Source organism: Trichosurus vulpecula, chromosome 9, assembly GCF_011100635.1.
Source record: "Trichosurus vulpecula isolate mTriVul1 chromosome 9, mTriVul1.pri, whole genome shotgun sequence".
In the NCBI taxonomy this organism is placed as follows: Eukaryota; Metazoa; Chordata; class Mammalia; order Diprotodontia; family Phalangeridae; genus Trichosurus; species Trichosurus vulpecula.
The window spans coordinates 121,578,537-121,600,768 of NC_050581.1; the positions used below are offsets into that span (position 1 = coordinate 121,578,537).

At 40.2% G+C, this 22,232-nt stretch overlaps 1 protein-coding gene across 1 annotated transcript in view; it reads left to right on the forward strand.

Annotated features, from left to right (window-relative positions):
• Positions 1-22,232, forward strand: part of DOCK3 (dedicator of cytokinesis 3) — a 450,567-nt gene that overhangs the window by 287,678 nt on the left and 140,657 nt on the right. Inside the window, exons 14-18 of the mRNA XM_036739628.1 lie at positions 7,229-7,354; positions 18,277-18,401; positions 20,251-20,413; positions 20,944-21,050; positions 21,751-21,922. Coding sequence (XP_036595523.1) covers positions 7,229-7,354; positions 18,277-18,401; positions 20,251-20,413; positions 20,944-21,050; positions 21,751-21,922 — 693 coding nt within the window. The remainder of the gene's footprint in view (positions 1-7,228; positions 7,355-18,276; positions 18,402-20,250; positions 20,414-20,943; positions 21,051-21,750; positions 21,923-22,232) is intronic.

Here is a 22,232-nt window from a genome sequence, read left to right on the forward strand (position 1 = left end):
AACTTTTTCAAACAGAAGTCATTGAAAGCCTTGCTATTGAAGCCTAGGGATAGTTATGAGCATGAACAAGAATTTGTTTTCCAGATTGAATGGAAAGTTATTTTGTGATTAAATCTGAAAATAGTGGTTTGAAAAATATGACTCTTGAAATCATCTTGCACTTAGCTACTGAATTCACAACAGAAATGGGTATTTATTTTTGCCATTTTCATCAATAAGTTATTTCATAACCACCTTTTCTTAACCTTTTTTTGTCCTCAAACTTATACAGACTTTTCTGGGAATTATGAGTTGGTCTTGAATGACAATATAAAACCAACATGCCATTTGCAGGCAGAGAACTTCCTAGACAATTTTGACTGTCAGAAGGAGCTTATTTTTGCTCTATAAATATAAATGGATATCTGAGTAGGAGGATCTCTGGAGCAGCTCTGAGCCAGAGGCTGCAGAAGGAGAAACATTCTGGAAGGCACGTTTGGCTCCACTTACATATTGCAGTGTGGGTGTCATCCATACCTACTGAATTATTTATTTAGTCAGGGTTGCTTTTCCTTGTATGTGTACTTTGGGATTAGGCGCAAAGTGATGGTGACTGTCATTGCCATCTGGATGCCAAGGAGCACCTTGTCCTAGGTGCTTAGACTTGCAGAGCCTTCGTCTTGTAAATGTGCAGACACAATAAACCTCTCTCTGAAATAAGAGGAAAAGAAGAATTGACTGAAAGCTAGATTTAAAACAGAGGAAAAGATCCCGTGTTATCTATGGGAACACAGTCCCCTTTCATCTCTTTCACATTCTTTATTTTATTTATGTATTTTATTCACAGAATGATGCACCTGACTATGAGTTCTTCAGACATAGGCATGATTAAAGCTCATGTGACATGTATAAGGCAAGAGGGGGAAGTAAGAAAGCAGCCCCAAGGGGCAATTGCATGCCATTGCCCCAAACTCAAAGAGTGGGTTTACTTTGCTCCCTAAAATCCTAGGTGCTTTTAATGTAAAGGCAATGACTAGTCTGTCACACACACACCCTTGTTTTTTTGTTTTTGTTCAAAATCTAAATACATTGGGCACTTAATAGTCAATAAGCATTTAAGTGCCAACTATGTGCCAGGCACTGTGCTAAGCACTAAGGATACAAGGAGAGGCAAAAGATAATCCCTGTCTTCAAGAAGCTCACAATCTAATAGGGGAATGGTTGTTTAAGCAAAGTAACAATGAGACAATATAGCCATTCTTGCTGTTAACCAATATGTAGTGAATGTCTTCAATGACTTTACCAGGCATAGAGAGAACTATTCTTCCCCTACCAAGGATTAAGTACTGCCCTAATTTGGGGAAAAGGTAAAGGACTGTGCTTCCATCTAAGCCCCAATGTGTGGGAAATTTCCAATATGCCAAAAACCCCATTTCCTTCAAAAAATCTCTGGTGTTATATAGTGACACTTTTCTCCTGGCCAACTCTGTCTTTTTTAGCCTCATCTGCCTGCATTTCTCAGTTTGGTGAAAATCAAGAGCCAAACAGGATAGCACAGACCTAAATCAGTGCCCAAAGCTGCTTTCAAGGCCACAAAGAGTGACAGTGATAGCTTCACAGCTCTAGGAGCCTGAACAGTATCAGAATGATAACCTAATAAAGAGAGGCTGTCTCCTATCTGCAACAAAGTTAGGTCTTCAACAATCCTCAGTTATAAAAAAAAAGTTACCAATGTCATCTCAAGAAACATTTCTTACAGGTATAGGAAAAGCACAGGGATATATAGCATAACAATTCCGGTAGATTAATAGATCACTTTTCTAGACATATATGAATTTATATCTGCAAATTAATTCTCTTTTACCTGCACCCCAATTGGCTTTATTTCTGGGTATTTCTTAAATTGTTAGAGGGATATTACTATCCAAATTCTGAATCTTGCTTTATTCTATTATTCTACTCAATTGAAAATCCATTTTTTAAAAATAAATTTCCTTTTCTTTATCCCATAACTAACCTGAGTTAATCACTATGGACAGTTAATTTAGAACTTCCAATGCAATCACTTTCAAAGATTCTTAGATGCTTTTCCCTAAAGTTGTCATTTAGAATTACAGAAAGAAATTTCTGTTTTGGTTGTGGGTACTAATAAAATAAATAATTCTCCAATAACTCTAACATATTCTCATCTCTCCCCCCACCACACCTCTCTCTCTTCCTCTTTTTACTTTGTCCCACCTCCCTCTCTCTCATCTGTCTTCTCCCCCTCTAACTTTCCTCTCTTTCTCTCTCTCTCTCTCCCTCTCTCTCTCTCTGTATGTGCGCACCCTCATTCGTGTGTGCCTCTCCCCACCTCTCTCTTCTCTCTCCTCTCTTCCCTCTTCCTCTATCCCTCTTTTTAATAATATTCACATGTCTTTCATTTGGCATATTGGGATATCAAATACACTGTCATTCATCACAAAGCAATTCCCATTCACGTAGACATCATTAAGAATAGCTGTAGACAAATTAAGCAATTAACAGGCAATTTTTCTATATTTTAAATATGTATTTTTATATTTAGGATATTAACCACAGAGCTATTTCAGCAGCTGGGCTGAGATTAATTTAGGTAATTAATCCCCATTCAACCATTCAACAGGTAGAAGATTCCGCAGCACAGTTGATATGGCAGCACGTTGCCAACCCATAAATGTCCCATGCAGATGTCACTTTGACCAACTACTTTTAATGGAACAGAATTCAATATTAGATTAAATTCAGGTTGCTAGTTTTAAGGCACTTGTAAAGTGTTCTCATGATGGATGATTAAAAGAACCAAAAGTCATTTTATAGAATTAAGTTAGATTAAAGTTACTGGTTTGGAAGATTATGCAACCGCTTGGAAATTATCTACACGATGACTCATCAGTAAGATTTAGAGTCAAGGCCCAAGTCTCAATCCTGGCTCTTTCGTTTGCTATTGAAGTGACCTTGAGCAAGTCATCCAGTTTCCAAACTTCCACATGCACACCTACCACCTTAGTTCATTCCTTTATCACCTTTCACCTGGATCATTGCAAGGACCTCCCAATTGATCTTCCTTCTTCAAGTCTCTCCCCATTCCAATCTATCCCCCACACATCTGTCAAAATGATTTGCCTTAATCCCTAGTCTGAAAATGTTACCCTGCTAAATAATAAACTTCAGTGACGCCCTTCTTTCCTCTAGGAAAGAGCATAAAGTATAAGGTCCTCTATCTGGCTTTTAAAGTCCTTCACAATCTGACCCTAATAAATCTTTCCTGTCTCAATATACATTATTCCTTTTCCCTTAATTTATAGACTAGTCCCATGCCTGAAATGTGGTTGCATCTTCCTCTCTACCTCATACACTCCCTCACTTGCTTCAAAACTTAGCTCAATTAAAGTCATTGCACAATTTCCCAAATGCAATTTGGGGTTGGGGGAGGGGGCAGGGAGAAATGCCTTCTACACAGTCTTTCTTTCCCCCGATTTCTACACAGTCTTTCTTCCCCGCCCCCCACCCCAGCTATGAGCATCCTGTCTCCCTGACCATCTTGTTTTAGTTTTGTATTTATTCTCTCTATATTTACACAGATCCATATTGTCTTCCTGGTAGGATGAGAGCTGCTTGAAAGCAGGAATAGTTAAATTTTTTTGGGCTGTGTCTGTTCATTCCCAGTGACTACTACTGTGCCTAAAACATAGCTGTTGTTCAGTTGTTTCAATCATGTCCAACTCTTCATGACATAGTAGCCCTTTAATAAATGCATATTGGTTGGCAGTATTAGAAGATTACTGGCCAGCTCTCCTTTTTCTAGAATCCATTCTAACCAAGAATTGTTTGCATTTGTCATTATTTCAATAGGCTCCAAAGGCAAGTTACAATTCTGAAGGTCATAGACAATTTTTCATTACCAGTATTTTAAATTAACTGCTTTCTGATGCCATAGAGGGAACTGTGTTAATCTCATCAGTACTCTTTAAAAATCCCAAAGCAAAGGATTCTAAGAGGCAGAGATAAAGAAGTATGATAGGAAGTACAGTACAATATTCTAGGTGCCAGCCTATGCAAAAGCACAGAGATAGAAGGAAGCTATCATGCCACATTCAGGGAACAGTGAGGAGGCTGATTTGCTTGAAACATAGAGTTAGTGAATGAAGGTGAGGTGAAAGAAGTCTGGAAAGGTAGGTGGGAGCCAGGTTCCAGAAGGCTTTAAATGATAGATTGGAGAGTTCGTATCTGAGCCCAGAGGCAACAGGAAACCAGTAAAGATTTTAGAATAAGAGAATAAAATGGTAGATCTGTTTTGAGAATACTATTTTGGGCATGAATGAATTGGAGGATGAGGAGAGGATGAATTGAAAAGAAAGAATTAGAAAAATTTGAAGCAAAGAGACTGATTAGGAAGCTATTGCAATAATGCTTTTGAATGTTGAAAAGGGTCTAAATTAGGGAGGTGAGTGAAGACAAGGGACAGATAAAAGAGCTGCTAAGGAGGTAAAATCAATTAGGATTTGGCAATTGATTTGATCTGGGGGAGGAAAGAAAGGGAAGAGTCAAAGATCCAGTCCAATCAATATTTATGAAGCAGCTACTGTGCCAGACACTGTGCTAAGGCTGGGGATATAATTAATGAAAAGAAAGATAGCCCCTGCCTTCAATAAGTTTATAATCTGCAAGGAGAAACAATACACAAAGGGAGAAGGGAAAAGGAGTGAGGAGGGACAGGACAGCAGGTACAAAGTAGCATTATAGAAGAACCTAGTTTCTGCTCTCTATAAAGGAAGGCTTTGGGAGGAGTTTGATATTTTGCCCCCCAGCCTCCAATCAGAGGAGAGAGGAAGCTGAAGGAGGTAGAGTCAATCAAGATGTGAATCAGCGGCATAGTGATGGGGTTAGAGGTGGTGGATGAGCTTTTCCTGGGAGGGGCATCTTGTTCCTTGGAGTTGAAACCAGGCAGAGCAGCAAATGGAAAGTGGAGTGAATGACTCTGAGGTTGCAAATATGGGTGAGTGGAAGAATGATGGTGCCCTCAACAGAAATTGGGGAATTTAGAGAAATAATGGGCTTGAGAAATATTATAAGTACCATTTTCAGACTTGGGAAATTTGAAATGCCAATGTTATATCCAACTGGAGATACCTCCAGGTGGAGAGATCTATCAGGTAGTTTGAGGCAGTGAGGTGGCACAGTGGATAGAGTACCAGGCCTGGAGTCAGGAAGATCTGAGTTCAAATCTAGCTTCAGATACTTAATAGCTGTGTGACTCTGAGCAAGGCACTTAACCTTATCTGTAAAATGAGAAGGAAATGGCAAACCACTCCAGTATCTTTGCCAAGAAAACCCCTAAAGGGGGTACTAAAGAGTCGGACATGACTAAAAATGACAAAACAATGATATCAGGTGATTGATGGTATAGAACTGGAGTTCATGACAGAGATTAAGTTTGCGTATATACAAATTTTGGGGAGTCATCTGCACAGAAATGATAACATTGATGAGAGTTGATGATATTGATGAGAGTTTAGGGAGAGAAAAAGCCCCTGGAGAAATCTAGGGAGGGGCAGGAGGGAAATGAATGATGATCTAGCAAAAAAAGAAAGAGAGGTCAGACAAGTAGAAGAGCCAAGACAGAACTGTCACAAAAGCCAAGATAGGAAAGAATGTCTAGGAAGAGAGGGTGGTAAATAGTATAAAAAGTTGAAGAGAGGTCAAGTAGAAGGAAGAATGAGAAAAGAGCATTGTAGTTACCAATTAAGAAATCTTCAGTAATCTCAGAGAGAGTAAGTAATTTCAGTTGAATTGTAGGGTTGGAAGCCAAATGAAAAAAAGGGAGGCGATAAGTGTAGTCCTTTTGGCTATGAAAGGGAAGTGATATAAAGACAATAACTTGGTAGGGTTGGCTGAGGATTTTGTTTGTTTTCTTGAAGAATGGGTGAGCCCTGGGCACCTTTGTAGGGCAGGAGGTATTAGATAAGAAGATATTGAAGATAAGGTAACGGGGGGCAGCAGGGTCCCACAAGAGGTGTGAGGAGCTGGGATAAAGAGCACAAGAAGGACAGTGAGAAGGAAAATCTCTTCCTTGGGGACTAGGGCAAAAGAGGAAAGAATAGGACAACAATGTAGGAGAGTTTGGTCATTTGGCATAGGAAAGAAGGAGAGGGACCGTGGCAGATGGCTTCCATATTCTCAGTAAAGTAAGGTGCTTTGCTGCGATAGGAGGAAAAAGGGAAAAGGAAAGGTTTCCTGGGGATAAAAGAAAGAGTTTAGAAGTGCTGCTGTATGTGATAGAGAATTAATCAGGGAAGAATAAAAGGATTTCCTTACAGCAATGAGAGCCTACTTAAGATTAGACAACATTAATTTGTAGTGAACCCAGTTGGCACAATCACATAACTCTGTCTTGGTACAATCATGTAACTTTGTCTATCTGCATTCAGTAGCATATCGGGAAGAATGGAAAAACCAGATCTTGAGGGCAACCTAGTGTTGATGTCTGATGTCACAGCTGGTAAGCAGGAAAGGGTTTTAAGGGACGAGAGTAATGTACAGTTGAACTAGTCAGCCATAAGGTCAAAATTTTGATAGGAGCAAAGTGAGGTCAGAGCATGAGTGATGGAGTAGGATAACAGGAAGAATGGAGAGATTGAAGGAGAAGGTTCAGAAGGAATTAGGAGTAGAGAGAGGCAGGAGAATAGAAGGATATAATCAGTAGCTGTCTGGGACAAAAAAAATTAAATAGAGGATTACTGCCTTCCAGAATTTGGCATACTTCCCAGTATAAAAAAACAATATATAATATGCTCATACATTTCCAGCCAGTGCTACACCCTGTCCAGGAGGTCTTTTTTGGCACACTTATCTCTAAATACTCTTTATCCATCTTGTTTCTGTGGACTATTTGGGGCTTTCCCTAAGAGGACCCCCTTGTATAGAAACTGTCAAATTTTTCATCCTATTTTTGTTAAAACATTTCTTTATTTGTCAAGGTCACTCTGACCTATATTCCATTAGTTTTATGCCTCGAGGTATTTCTGAATAGCAGAATATTTCTGCAGAGTAGCTTATATTTTCTGCATGATGGCTTTCTAAAGAAAAGTCCCGCATATAATATATTTTCCTGTGAAAGGAGTTCCTGAGTTTATTCTCACTAGCACCTTATTTGACTCAAGATGGAATTGTGAATTTCTATTTAAGATGGAATTGTGGCTCTGAAAAAAAAGTTTTTTGTTTCTTGCAGGTCTTATAATTTCTTTGCAGCTTCTTCGTGGAGACATGGACCAGATTCGGAGGGAAAACCCTATGATCTTTAACAGAGGCTTGGCAGTTACCAGGAAATTGGGTTTCCCTGATGTCATCATGCCAGGTAGGCAGAATTGCTCTGGGGGCTCCCGGAGGGTGCTCACAGAATCAAGTTGGCTCTTTCAGCTATGGTTGGTCAATATAGTTATTCTGAGCCATCCTTAGATCCAATGGGCACCCCCCTGCCACCAGTCAAATCTTCAGCTAACTGTAGGTGCTGGATTCTTCTCACAAAATCATACAGAACAATGTTCAAAAGTGATACAGTGATAGACACAACAGATGGGTTTTATCTGACACCCTCTGTGATTTCTACAGTGAAAGAATATGTACATCGAGGTCAACAAAGATAGCTTTTCACCTTCCTGTTATATCACCAATCTCACAGGGAAACAACCACAAGTGTCCTATTCCTTAAAGGGATAAAAAATGGCAAAGTATGGGAATGTAATTTTGATAAGAATGATTGGTGCTATATGAAAACTAAAAAGAAATCTCTTTTTAAAATTGTAATAGTGCAGGATCATAAAAAGTATTATTTTAAAATATGCTATGCAGGCATCCTCAGTTTAATTATGTGTTCATACAAGCAAGTTACCCAAAAGGAATCTTGCATTCAGATGCCATAGGTCCAAGATACTCTAACATATACCTTATACATTAGACCCGCTAAGGTAACCCAGTCAGAGTCTCATATGATCCTTGACTTCTTGTCTTAGTCTGCCAACTAAAGGTCCAATAATGAAGTTTTATAGGTACCATTTTACTAAAGAATGAACTGGTGCCATTACTTCTTATTGTTCTTTTAATTATCTAGTCCCACATTTTCCTATGGTAATGTCTTCTGAGATGACACTGAATGACACATGTAATGTTTCTTCCCTGCTCATCCCTGTTTCAGAAATCTAGTGCCTCTAAAAGTTGTGAGCATTTGTATATGAAGAGAGTGAATCTTAGGCTTTCATTTTGGAATGTGCATAAAACCATATGAATGGGGGCAGGAGATAAGCATCTTTCAGTCAAAATATTTTTAAGCAGAATTTCATTTCAAGAGATATTCTCAAAATCACATTTGAGAAAAGAGGTCCTTTGATGAGGCAGCTGGGTGTCCCTTTGCCTCATCAGCATACCAGGGTCTGTAAGGGGTTTATGGGTATATTCCACAGAGCAGTTGAAATAAGAGAAGAGGATGAATTGTGCCCTCTGAATGACAACTAATGGAATATCATTAAAGTCAGGCTGCAAAAAAAATCATATCATTTACCCCCATCAGCCCATTCCAGGGACAAGCAAACTGCACCTGCTAAGTGAAACCGATTCTTGGGTCAGTTAAATTGGAGCCTTAGAGTTAGCACAGCAGGGGCATGGCGGGGAGTGCCATGAGAGCAGGAAGCAGCCCCACATCTGCCTGCTCTGCTTCCGTGCACAGCTTTTTTCACTTGGCAGAGAGGGTTTGAGCCTCTACTAGGCAAAACAATACTTTGTGCACATTGTTATCACCAGGATTGTGACCCACCACCAGCTAGCAGCCTCCTGATATCTCCTGAGTCCCTCTCAGATTGGGACCTTGAGATCCCTTGGCTCAGCAAAACGTTATAGCACTGAGGCTTTGCCCTGTGGTCAAACTACCTCCAGAGAAATGCTGACTCTGACAAATATTCTACGACGTATCAACCCATCCATCCCAACACATGTCCCCAGTGTCAGTGAGCCAGCAATCATCTGCCAAGTAGGAATGTTCAGTGATAGAGCTGTCTGTCCTATAGCCTCATTCCAGTGATTTCCTGTCCACTTCACAGTTGTGAAATAGCACAAAGTTATTCCCCCATTACATGCAGCTTTGTGGTAGTGAGCAGCTATAGTTGTGGCAAATGGGCACTTAAGGAAATGGCCGCTAAAGTTGTGAGTGGAGCTGCTGTGGAGTTTTCTAACAAGCCTGAGGAGTCACAGTAAATGGGGCTATGACGGCTAAGTAGGTGAAGGTGATTTTCCCATCACTTCAAGGTCCAAGTGAAAATAAGTGTGTCTTATTAGAATCCCTGGTAAGGAGAGAATCACATCTTCAAACCACAATGAGTTAGCAGTTAATTGAAGGTCATGCATCAGAAGAAATGCAAGAAGGGTAGGGATTATGGCCAGAGCATATTTACAATGCTAGAAATGAGAGTTTTTGCAGTCTCTAATCATACCACAATGTATTACATCATGTTCTCTCACTGTCTAGTCCACCAGTATTAAGAAAGAGGCTGAAACTTTTATTTGCACTGTTATAGTTATTTTTCAAATGTTCTATGCCCCACCACCTGACCGCTATCCTACTTTGTTCAGGATATGGGGCCAGAGGCAGGAGAATTTTGACCATGAGCCATAAACTATTCAAGCTACCCTCCAGCTCCTGGATTGATAGTGGCAGAGAAAATGCTAGCCTTGGGAATATCATCTTTGATTATAAAGGCTAATATTAAGGATGGTTGTAGAAACATTTTCCAGCAAATCATTTTTTTCTTAACTGAACTCACTATCTTTTGTTGATGGGGTAGCTAGCCGTCAGTCATTTTTGCTTCCATTTTTATGTTCTTCCCTACCTATCTTTAAATTCATCTGTATGTGCATTACAAGCTAATAGCTTTGTAGCAAAAATTTTGGTCCCTTACAGATTTTCTTAACAAGATAATCAGGAAAGACTGGAGCAGAATAAGCTTGCTAGATAAGCGAGGCTCCCTTGGTCAGTGTGATTTCCATTCCAGGATTTATTGCAGATTCTTCATACTAACTATATCAAACTGCCTACCATTTTCAGAAGAGAGGAGGGGAGAGAGGTAGGGAAGGAAGGACAAAAATTAGGAACTCAAAATCTTGTAAAAATGAGTGCTTAAAAATGTTCTTAATATGTAGTTGGAGGAAAAAATAAAATACTATTTAAATAAATAAAAAAAGATTCTTAACACTGAAAGACCATAACTTGAAATGAATGGTTTGAAATCTATTTTACAGCTATTTTATTAAAGAAATTTTGTTTTTAGGGCTATTTTATTAGAGAAATTAAATAAATTTATTATATTAAATCTATTTTACTAAACAAATATCACAGTTAAGAAAGGGCAAGAGTCCTTTTTCCTAATCCATGTAAAGACAATTAATACAGAACCACCATTTTCTTAAGAGAGTAACCTTCCCTTTCTCTGTGTATTACTGTATAATACAGAAAACCAAAAACTAACAGCATGCCATATGCTCACCTATGAGGTACTAATGAAGACTGGCATGTCCACTACATCCCAAGTTTGACTCAACACTTCTGATCTCCAGCCCTTCGAGGAGAATCAGGGCCCTGGCATGCCTCTGGAGAACATCATAATAATTCCTCTGGAAACTCTTGGGCTTACTCTCTAACCTTGGAATTCCCAACTTGGTTCTGACATGAGCCAAGTGTCATGCTGATAATTAAATGTTCTTGTGTCTGTCTTTGTCATTCAGGAAAAAGGATTCAGTTGAACTAGCCCTATGGTTGAGTGTGTGTTTCTAGCTGCTGACTGAGGTTTTCTCAGAGAATTAAATTGCTTTGACCCTGGGGCAGGGCTGGGGAGTGGGGTAGGAAGGGCACTGCCACTCCCTGGGTGATATGGGGTGGGCCAGGCCATGTGCTGCTTGCCTTCGGAATGATCCTTGATTTGTATACTGAATTTGCTGAGTAGAAATCAGTTGCCTACGCATGGCCGTGTCTGTCTTCCCCAGGATTCCCTTGCCTTTATTCACCCGCTTAGTAGTACACTCTGCCTCTTACTCTGAGCCTCTGATGAAAAGTGCATGCTTCATCATGGATCTGTGAGTGATGTTTCTTTCTCTTGTTCTCTTTCTCTCTGTCTTAATTTTTCTTGTTCTCTCTGTGTTATCCCTTCATTGTCTCCCCTTTCTTTCTGATGCAGAGATGAAGATAGTTGGGTGTAAGTTCCTGCTTTTCTGTTCAATGTCTGCTGCTTGCTTGCTTTTTCTCCATCTCCACTTTTTTCATGGAATGTTGGTGAAGGTAACAAATCATTGCAATATTGGGGGGAAATCATGTCCATTCTCCACCCTTCACCAACCTCCCCTACCTTGGGCAGATTAGAATGAAGACCTGTTGGGAGAGGTCCAGCAAGTGATGGCACAGCCCTGAAGACTTGGAAAGGCACCGCTTTGGACCTTCAGTCCATCTTAGCAAGAGGAGCGTACCTAGCGCATGAAACGGAGGGCTTCTCTGCGAATTTAGAACACCTTTAGGGTGAATCCATTCGCAAGTTAGAGGGGAAATGGAATACATGAAGGGATTTTTGTGAAAAAGACAGGCCAGCTACTCACATTAGAGAAGGAGGGCTTGAGGGGCGTTCTTGTCTCGAGCAGCAGGGGACAGAAAGGTATTCTAAAAGTCTTTTCAAGTTCATTTATTCTTTCCAGACACACACAACATAAAAGAGCTATTTACGTGAATGCACTTCTAAGGAAGGGAGAGGGCCAGAGCTGCTACAGGTTGTTTCATAGGAATATAATCAGAAGTCTCCGGTGAAAATTTTGGCCAATCTAACAATAACAGCACTTCAAGGTGTACAAAGCACTTTACAAATAGCATCTTATTTTGTCTTCACAACAACCCTGGGAAGTAGGTGCTATTTATTATCCCCATCTTACAGATGAGGAAACTGAGGCTGTTAGAAGTTAAGTGACTTACCCAGGATCACACAGCTAATAAGTGTCTGAGACCAGATTTGAACTCGAGACTTCCTGACACCAAATCCAGCATTCTATCCACTGTGCCACCTAACTGCCTACTATCTCTCAGGGATGATTGTGGAATTCACTCATCTGCTCTGTGAGGTGAGAGTGAGGAGAATTTGATGCTCCTTGGCCTCAAGAAAGGAATAAACATGGTCCTATAGCCTTGAGAAAGGCAGCAAAGGTAATGGAGTGAGAAGTAGTCTTGGAAGTCTAGAAAACTAGCTTTGAGTCCTCCTGACACATACTAGCTGTGTGACCTTGGCAAGTCACCCGACCCCATAACCCCGACTTCTCTTCATGGGTATAAATTCTATCTCAATTGCCAATTTGCTTTGAAGTCTAAATTGTAGTCCTAGCCCCATCCAGTCCCATCCTCCTCTCCAAAATGTAGCCATGCTGAGAAAGAGACAGTATTAATCATGCTGATTAGAATAAACTGACTTTTAAAATAGAGACCTCTCATTGATGAACATTTGGAAAAATGTGGATTCTGTGTCTTTGGCCCTCAAAAGATAGAACCCTATAGTACTTCCCAAGAAAGTAATCTGATTTGATAGTCTATTTCCTTTACTTCCTGCCCCTCCAGAAAAGGTGCTAAGTTGAACTCACTCTAGTGCCCACGATTGTCTAGATGAGGGGAGAGAGACCAATATTTATCCTCTCTTCTGGTTGAGGGTGGGTAGGTTTGGAGAGTGTGCAGAAGTCTTCTCTGCATTTCACCGAACAACATGGAAAAATTGCCATTCTGATGCATCAAGAGATAAAGTGAACGTAAGCATTCTTTCAGAAGGTTGCTGATCAGATTCAGAGATAATTTATTTCTAAGTTTAGTGATACTAGTAGAAATCTGTGAATATAAGGCTACATATTATTTAGTGAAAGGCACTTATGAGGGCCTGAAAGGAAGTTCCTTCAGTCCCTTGAAGGAAAGCCATGAAGGCTGGGGGGAAAAAGAGTTAATTGGGATAATATATATGTATATACATATATATACATATATATACACATATATATGTATGTATGTATGTATGTATGTATGTATGTCTCATTATTACTGTGTTTACCCAGGCAGATATTGTAGTGAAGGTGGTTGCCTGGTGCAGGGCACTTCGCAGCTGAGCTCCCTTCGATGCAGTGGTGTCTGAGGGAAGGCTTCTTGTTTAGTGGAGTACTGTGATGCATCCAAAGAGTGGGTCCAGCAGTTCTAAGTAAACCCAGGGGTCATTCTGGTCCTCAGTGAAGATACCTCAACAAGAAGGGGGAGATCCCTTATTTTCAAAAATCAGTTGAGAAATCTGTCTGGTTTTATAGTTTGAGATCAGAAGGAAGAAAGGGAAAAACCAGTTTTTATACTGTGGCAAATAAAAAATAATTTTGAGAGACAAAGTTTTTAGGTAAATTATAATCGATTTTATCAACCATGGCTAGCTAATGGTTAACAAAAAGGGCTCATTGTCCTCAAAAGAGATCACAGCCACTTCTTGAAGCTTATATGTCCTTGGATGAGAGGCGTTTCAGCAGATGGCAATCAACTCCACTTAATAATTAATGAGAGGTGGACTCTACAAAGAAAAGTGGGCTCACTCCAATGAAAGGCTGGGAGTGACATTCTGTCACTCTTGGACAGAGACCATGTCCACACCCAGACCACCCCCAGCTTTGGGCTGTCTGGACAAAGGACCTACCTCCACCCAGACTCACTTGAGTGGAGCACAAAGAACAGAAATTCATCTCAGACTGGAGATTCCTGGTAAGGTTGGATGAGATCTGATCAGATGGAGGAGAAAGTTAGTTCAACCTTCAGACTGTGTTTTTGAAATGAGGATGTTAGAAAAAGGAGGAACTCTGAATCTCCCAAAATCACTGGTTATTAATAATTTCTCTCAATACCCTTCTGTTGGGTCAGTGAATATTTCAGGAACTTCCTTTGTAAATTCTAAGTTCTTAAAGAAACAGAAACTATGTAATCATCCATTTTTCCCCCACAGCCAAGCACCATGCCTCACACATGATAGGTGTTTAGTTAATATTTGTTAAATCATATTAAGGAAAAAATTAATTACCCCATTGGTTAATACTGGAAAGATCAGTTTCCTAAATTCGAATAATCCAAAAATTCAGTTCTAACCTGTTCCTCATTAATAATAATGATAATCATTTACATGCATAACCATTATGGTTTATAGGGCATTTTTCCATGCATTATTTCATCTAAATTTTCCAGTGGCCCTGCCAGAGAAGCAGAGCAGAAATGATAGTCATTTGATTGAAGAAGGAAGTGCCATGTGCAAAATAATATAGAAAGGGGCAGAGGTGTAAGCCTTGAGCCCAGCTCTTATGACTCTGATCTTCCCATGACAACACACTGCTTCCTGAAAACCAGAACTCAGATGTCTAAAATATCCTGGTTGAAGCTTCTTGTAAAAATCCTTGATTTCTGAGTTAGTCCCTAAACTAGACCTGAATGATGCTGGCTCATCGGTAGAGCTGGATACAGGAAAGAAATGCACTAGATGGACTAAGCTATGGAAGTCTAATCTTGCTGGAGCAGTATTCATCTTGATAGAGACCAGTTCTGACCATAAAAATCAAACAATCCATTGTCATTATCTCTGCTCATGGAATAACCATTTTATGTTACTGTTGACTAAGTGTCCCTTCTGACAAACCAGAATTTTCGCCTTTGTTAATACTTACACTGTTGTGACAAATAGGCTTTAAAACAAGCTAAGACTTAAGGAGTTTTTCAGTACATTTTTATTTATCTGGCCCTATTCAGATTATACTGCTTCAATTATTATATCCATTAATGATGGCCATACATGACAGACTTCTCAGAAACTTCTTTGACGTGAAGTGGTGAACAGAGAGCCCTTTGTAGTGAAGCTGTTGTTTATTACCATTCCCTCTGAAATTCCATCCTCCCATGAACAGAAGTAGTGTTGACAGCCATCACTTCTGCAGCTGTCTAGCTTTGAAAGGCCATGTAGTCACTTTAATATATTGTTCTGATTCTCCTCATGAGAAATAGGTTTTAGCTGCCTTAGAGGTTCCGGTAAAAAAAAAATTCGTTAATTTATCAAATATCTATTGAGCACCTACTGTATACAAGGAGATGAAAAAAATGGAGGCAGATGAAGGAGAAACTAGCGGTGCCATGAATTGGTCAGCTAGTCTGAAGAAATGGAAGAAAGTTAGGAAAAGAAACAAGTCTCTAGGATGAATTACTGTCTAAAGAAGGGATAATTAGTAGAGCCAACCCTTGACAAAGTTATAAAACTGTCAACGCTGTCCATAAATGGAATGGAATGCCTTAGGTAATCATGCCTTGCCTATCATGGGAGTTGTTTGAGAGGTGGAACATTTGTTGGGGGTGTTGTAGAGAGGATTTCTGTTTGCATAAGGGAAGGGCTGTCTGAGATTCTGTGAAGTTTGTCTACATTGTTCCTTTTCCCCCACCCCACCCTCTATACACACACACTCATATGCCCCTTACATCATTTTCCACCTCCCCTTTGCACTTGACACCTGGGCCTACTGTATCCTGCTTTATGTCTATCCATGGCCCTGCCCTCATCTGTCCCATTCCATATTTCAGATTGCTCTTCCCTATCCCCCTTCATCACATAGCTGCCCTTTCTCCCATGCACAGGTGATTTTTGAAAAGAATCATTTCTGGGTTAGTGTACCCATCCCATGTAAGACCTGTTCCATTTAAAAGGAACCGTGCCATTGTCTGAAAATAATGCCTTACCTACACCCAAATGCCTGATTCTAATGATAGTAATTTCAGGAACATGGCAGGACAACAGGAAAGATATTTTGGGCAAAGAGGTCTTTTGATGGTTTCCACATCACGTGATTGGATGTATCCCCTACTGTGTCATTAGGACCCTTGCAGTGAGTACCATTATCATCTCCAGACTTTAGCACTGCTCCACAGAGACCTTGGTTTTAAACAGTTTATTCTAACACATTTAATCTCTAACAAAGACGTCATTGAGCAGAGGTCAGCCAGGACAAGATAAATAGAAGCAGATGAAGAAGTAAGAATAATCTACAGTTTAGAGCATTTGACCTGCCATATAGTTACATGTGCATTAAAGAACATAAATATTATGCCTGTAGAGAACTTTGACACTTTGTGTGAATTTTTAGGAACTTAAACCAGTAAGTTAAAGGTGTTTTGCCTTAACTGCTGATTGAATTTATGGGCTTATTCCCTAACCAGCTCATTATTTCCTTTCCCCTACATTGTGAAACAGTGACCCAATTAGGAAGAAATTTGTAATTTTCCCTTCATTGTAGGTTTCTGGGTAACTGAATCTGGCTACTGTAGTCTTGGAGACATTTTAGCTTTCACAAGCTCTAGAAAATGCTTATGAGATTTCTAGAAATACATTCCCAACAGTTTTCTGAGCGTGCCTTATGGTCGGTTTCCAAACCTGTGTTATTCTCCATTTCTGCATATAACCTCATCGTCAGTCTCTAAGTATACATTTTGATTAGGTCTGTCAATATACTTTATGGTCAATTTCTGACATGCTTCTGAACGTAACTTTTAGTTAGTTTATGAATAGGTATTTTAGTCAGTTTACAGATACACATTATAATCAGCCTCTAAGTATATATTATGGTTCGTTTCTGAGTAGCATATTTTTCATTTGTCACGGACTGGCTTTTTTCTGTCTTTGAGCTTTAATATTTCCCAGTCTCTAATAAGGAATTTAAGAAGTAGCAACTCTCTACTTCATAAAGGTTCAGAAAATCATCTTAGTAATAGGAAGTGCTATTATTCTCATTCATACGGATGCCCCCTCCCAAAGAAATGTACCCATTTCTCAAAATACACTATTATCCTGCATACTCAGCCCCCAGAGCAGCTTTGTTCTTACAAACAGGTAACAGCTTGGCCGTGTCTTAATAGTCCATCAATATTCAGGTGCGGTCAATGCAGAAAAGGGGCAGGAACATTTAAGTTTTATGTAAAACATAAGAAGAGCCTGGAATCTATGACCAACCCAGAAAGTTCTCAAAGTGCCAGAAAATAAACACTTCTTGTCTCACTGTAGTTGTAGTCACTAAACAGATTATGACATATCAGTTTTTCCAAGTATGAAAATGGAGGAGGGGAGGTATTAAAATCTGACAACTTGAATTGGTTCCACCTTTGCTATCAAAACATTCCATTACCTCATTATGGGTTTCCTCAGTTGCTAATTCACCCTCCATTTTGCCTTACCCATTATTTTTTGCCGTTTTCTTTCTTTGAAGATATTTTTTCTTGCCTTGCCTATTTTTCCTGAAAGTCATGAGCCCTCTTTTAGAATATGTGGGAAAAACTCTGCTGGGTGTTAAATTTAGAAGCTAGGACAGCCTAAATATGAACATTTTGTATGTATTTACATGTATAATCAGCAGGTATTCTGCCACTGCTTTCCCTTACGTCAGCATCCCCCCAAGGACAAGCCTATTATTCTGGCTATTGTGAATTTGAGACTGAGTCTCTTATATCTGAGTAAAAACTGGTAAACTGGGCTGGAGGTTAGAGAAGTTGATACCACAAGGGGTTGACAGAATGTTGCCTCCATTGACCTAGCATCTGTGTTTCTGGATATAATCATCTGCTCCAAGAACACTTGCAAACAAGGTGATGAAAAATTGGCAGGTATGCCCAGTGCCCTCTGCCTGGCACACCTGTGTGGAAGCAGCTTCTGAGCCAAGAATCCAGCAGGGAGGAGTCTTAGTATTCTTGCTCAGGAGAAAGAGAGGTTTGAACTGCAAACAACCTTTCCAAAGAGCAAGAGAAGCTCTGAATTTAGGTTTGCAGAGGGAGGGGAAAGGAAAAGTTAGTGGGTAAGAGATGATTGGGAAAATGTTTTACCCATTATTTCCAAAATCTCCTCCAAAACTTAAGCATGATGGTCATTTTAGGCTGTTCCACTGGAGGGTCTAATAGACTGATTGTCCATCTCTAGGCCAGGAGACTGTTCTCCTCCCCTTGAGTCACAGTGTAGGGAATGAATTAACACTTAAAGAAAACATGACTAACCATCCTAAACTCTGCTTCATTGATACTGGAATGTCCATGGTTATTGACCCCTGGCTTGGAATGCACTGGGTGCCGGCATATACCTCAGAGGAACACCACAGGGAGGCCTGTTCTCTGTCATCATCATGAGGTACTATGGCTTCTGCTCCTTGTGAGAAGCTTTCATTTCTCTTTCACCACAGGTGATATCCGAAATGACCTCTACCTAACCCTGGAAAAGGGAGATTTCGAGAGGGGGGGAAAGAGTGTGCAAAAGAATATCGAAGTGACCATGTATGTTCTCTATGCAGATGGAGAAATTTTAAAGGTAAGGAAAGCAACAAACAGCATCCTTGAGACTTCCATAGCCAGTGACATAAAATTATAAGGCATATATGCCCTACAGGATTAACTATAGGACCTGACTGTCAGCTCATCTGCTTCATATCCCTGCCTCTGAAGCAAGTCTATCCTCAAACCATCCCAGAGAGGTAGTCACCTGCCCATACGTATTTATTTGTTTGTTTAATCTCTAAAGGAAACTCCAAGATCTCCCTGGGTAACCCAGCTCATTCTCTCACAACCCTTACAGAAATTCTTCTGAATAGCTGACATAAGTCTTCCCTCCTACAATTTGAACTCATTATTTCTTGTTCCATGTGAAGAAAAAGAGCAGCTCTTTACTCCCCTCATCTAGCCCCTCTTATCCCTTTGATAACCATTAACTTTCCCTCAGCTCTCTTTTCCTTAAGTGACTTCAGTGAATTGGATTTTGTCTTCAGTCAAGTGTAGGTAGTACTGCTGACCCACCAATAGTTCAGGTGTCTATTAGTATGATGTTGTGACTATAAGGAACTATCAAGACCTTAGCTTAAAAGGGCCAGGGTCTCCCATTGCATCCTGGGCCATCTGCAGTCGTCCTGATGAATATCTGTCACTGGAGCCAGATGACTCTGGAGGAGAAAGTAAGGCTGGTGACCTTGCACAGCCCTCCCTCACTCAAATCAAAGTCAACTGCAAGTCATGTCATCATCTCCCTGATATCATGGTCCTCTTCTAGAACAAAGAACAAACACAACAAATCATGAGTGTAAGCTCATTGTTTCTTAATGGATCCTGTTTCCATACTAGGCCTTTATTTCAGCCCTCACTGTGAAAAAATCTGCCATCTCCTCAAACACCCCTAGGTTACTCATCTAAAGATGAGGTAACCATAGGAGAGATTTGGAGCATTGCTTATGCTTGGGGCTCTATCCTTTTATCAAACTGCCACTGTAATAGTTTAATCTTAAGCACATGGAAGGTAAGTGAAGGTAATCAAAACTGTCTCATAAAGGCTTTTCTAATGTCCCAATACGTAAGGTGCATTGGGTAAGAGGAGCCTTCAGACCTTGTCCTACAGTGTTGGTGTTGACTCAGAGCAGCGTCTTCTATTCGGGCAACCCAAGAAGCCTCCCATTCCAAAGAAGAGCCTTATGCTCGAGGTCTTTATACAGAACTGGCAGCACTTTTTGGTTTTAGAGTTTGGGAGTTTTAACAAAATTAAACCCCAGAGATGTCCAACTTTTTTAACTTTCTCAGGTCTGTCTTCAAAAACAATTCAAGTTTGGTTTCCCTACACTGTGTGACAGCTCAAAACAGCAGGTTAATTTGGGAACATTGTGCAATAGTAGAAGTAGATGTTCTCATCTATATTTTGTTAATTGACTTTTTCTAGTCTGATGAAATCTCCCATGCTGTTGATTTCTTAGTGTCCCGCTGTCCTATACAGTTTGGGATTTTCTTTTCTGAACTAGGATGAACAGTTCATACTAATGGTTCAAGTATATTGTCCATTTTCTTTCAGTTTGCTAAGCAGCTACATTTAGGTCACTTCGGTCCCAAATTAACATCTTGAGGAATCACCATCCTATTAGTGTGTGAGCACAAAGGTTTAGCAGCAACTACAAAACTTGCTACTAGGAATGTCAGATTCCAGGGAATTGAAGTTTCTCATTTTTTTTCTTGGCCCTTGGGATGGTAGACAGTAAAAATTAAATAGAAAAACAAGGGTCATTTCTAGATGAAGCACTCCCCCAAAATACAAGGCCTCACCTATGGGTCTGGGCTACAATTTCTTACTTTGTCCTTCAACCAACCTTTCTTTGGATTTTGATTTTCTGTGTTCTTTATTCTAGGACTGCATCAGCCTTGGCTCAGGAGAGCCCAGCAGGACTTCTTATCACTCCTTTGTCCTCTACCATAGTAACAGCCCTCGCTGGGGGGAAATCATCAAATTACCCATTCCTATAGATAGGTTCCGAGGCTCCCACCTGCGCTTTGAGTTCAGACATTGTTCTAGTGAGTACAACTTCCTAATGGCTTCCCCAAAGAGCGCTAGCAATGGCTCCCTTCCCCATGAGGACATGACTGTCTTAAAGCACAGGGGGGAAGGTTTACAAGAAGCCAGAACTCAAGGGATACAATATCGTCAGAAATTGTTACTCTAGATTTCAGAAGTAATGGTCCACAGCCAGAATGTCAGATAGAGGCCCTTCTGTTGAAGTAGACAATCCCCAGCTTCATTTTCTTTGAGAAACTCAGTTCTCCTCAGGGTATGTTTTCTTGTGGTGGTTGTTTAACTTCTCCCTTCAGAGTTCTGTTCTATTAAGAGTAGCAGTTTGGGTCTAGAAAGATAAGGCACCTTAGAGGATTAAGCAAAGGACTGGCTGAGTTCATTGTTTGCCGTCCTCTTCACACCTGAGTCCATGAAATGCCCAAAGAACAAAAAAGAACGGGAGCTGAGTTGTCATAGATTAAGAAAAGGCTCTATTTGAGAAGCAAGACAAAGGAAAAAATAATCAATCTTCATCCCTTGACTCTTATTATAGCAAAAGACAAAGGAGAGAAGAAACTGTTTGGCTTTGCATTCACTCCTCTGATGCGGGATGATGGCACCACCCTGTCAGATGACATCCACGAGCTCTACGTCTATAAGGTAGGGGGCCTGAGACCCGCCCAAACCAAGGTCAGCATTGTTAACCTCCCCCTGGAGACCATTTCTCTTTGAAGTGCTTTGTAATATATATATATATATATATATATATATATATATATATATATATATATATATATATGTATATGTATATGTATATATATATTAAACACACATTCATATGACACTGAGGAGAATCCAGATAGGTTAAGAGCAGTGTTTCAGCCAGAGGGACAAAACTGTATCATCTATGTGCTCTTAACTTTCCTTTCCACAAATTGCGATGGTGGATCTTTCATTCTCTGTCTTAGCTGTCCATGGCAGAATTTGCTGACTGTGGTGGTGGTATGGGCATATATGCTTTACAACACCCACATCTTCAGTTCTTGGCAGTACAATCTCTGAAAACACAGTGGACAGTCTAAGGTTATTCCTAGGACTCTCTTTCACTGGGGAAAAAACAATGGTAATCTTTGTGACCAGATGTACGTGCTATGCAAGGGTCCTCAAATGCTCTGGTGGGCTTGGAAGAGGTTTGAACAGGAAACCATCCTTTCTGGGACACATACAGCTAAATAAATGACTACAAGGGAATGGGGTCAGTCAAGAGCTAGATTTTCTGGGTAACTGGATTTTGTGAATATGAGGAATGACTAAAGGAACTTCTTAGTTGATGCATCTTATCTTTTCTCTGTAACTGCAGTGTGATGAGAATAGTACATTTAATAACCACGCACTCTACCTGGGCCTCCCATGCTGCAAAGAAGACTACAATGGTTGTCCCAACATCCCTTCCAGCCTCATCTTCCAGCGCAGCACCAAAGAGACCTTCTCTATCTCTACACAGCTCTCTTCCACCAAACTTACTCAAAATGGTATGCTAATGAACCAGGACCCCATACTAACTCCATGGAGTTCTTGGCAGTCCAACTTGGGGCTTTCTACAGCGTCAGAACTGTCAGCTACATTTATTTCCTGCTTTTTGCTTCACTGGGGGTGTGCAAGATAGGAGACAAAGGACCTTAATGACCATTTAGATTTTTCCTCATTCTTTGTCTGCAGAACACATTAGGTGTTTAATAAATGCACATTGAATTAAATTGAATTCCAAATTGACTGAATTATTTGGATACACTCAGCCCTCAGGATGCCCTCTTAGGCACTGCCATCCCCTTTGCAAAGAGT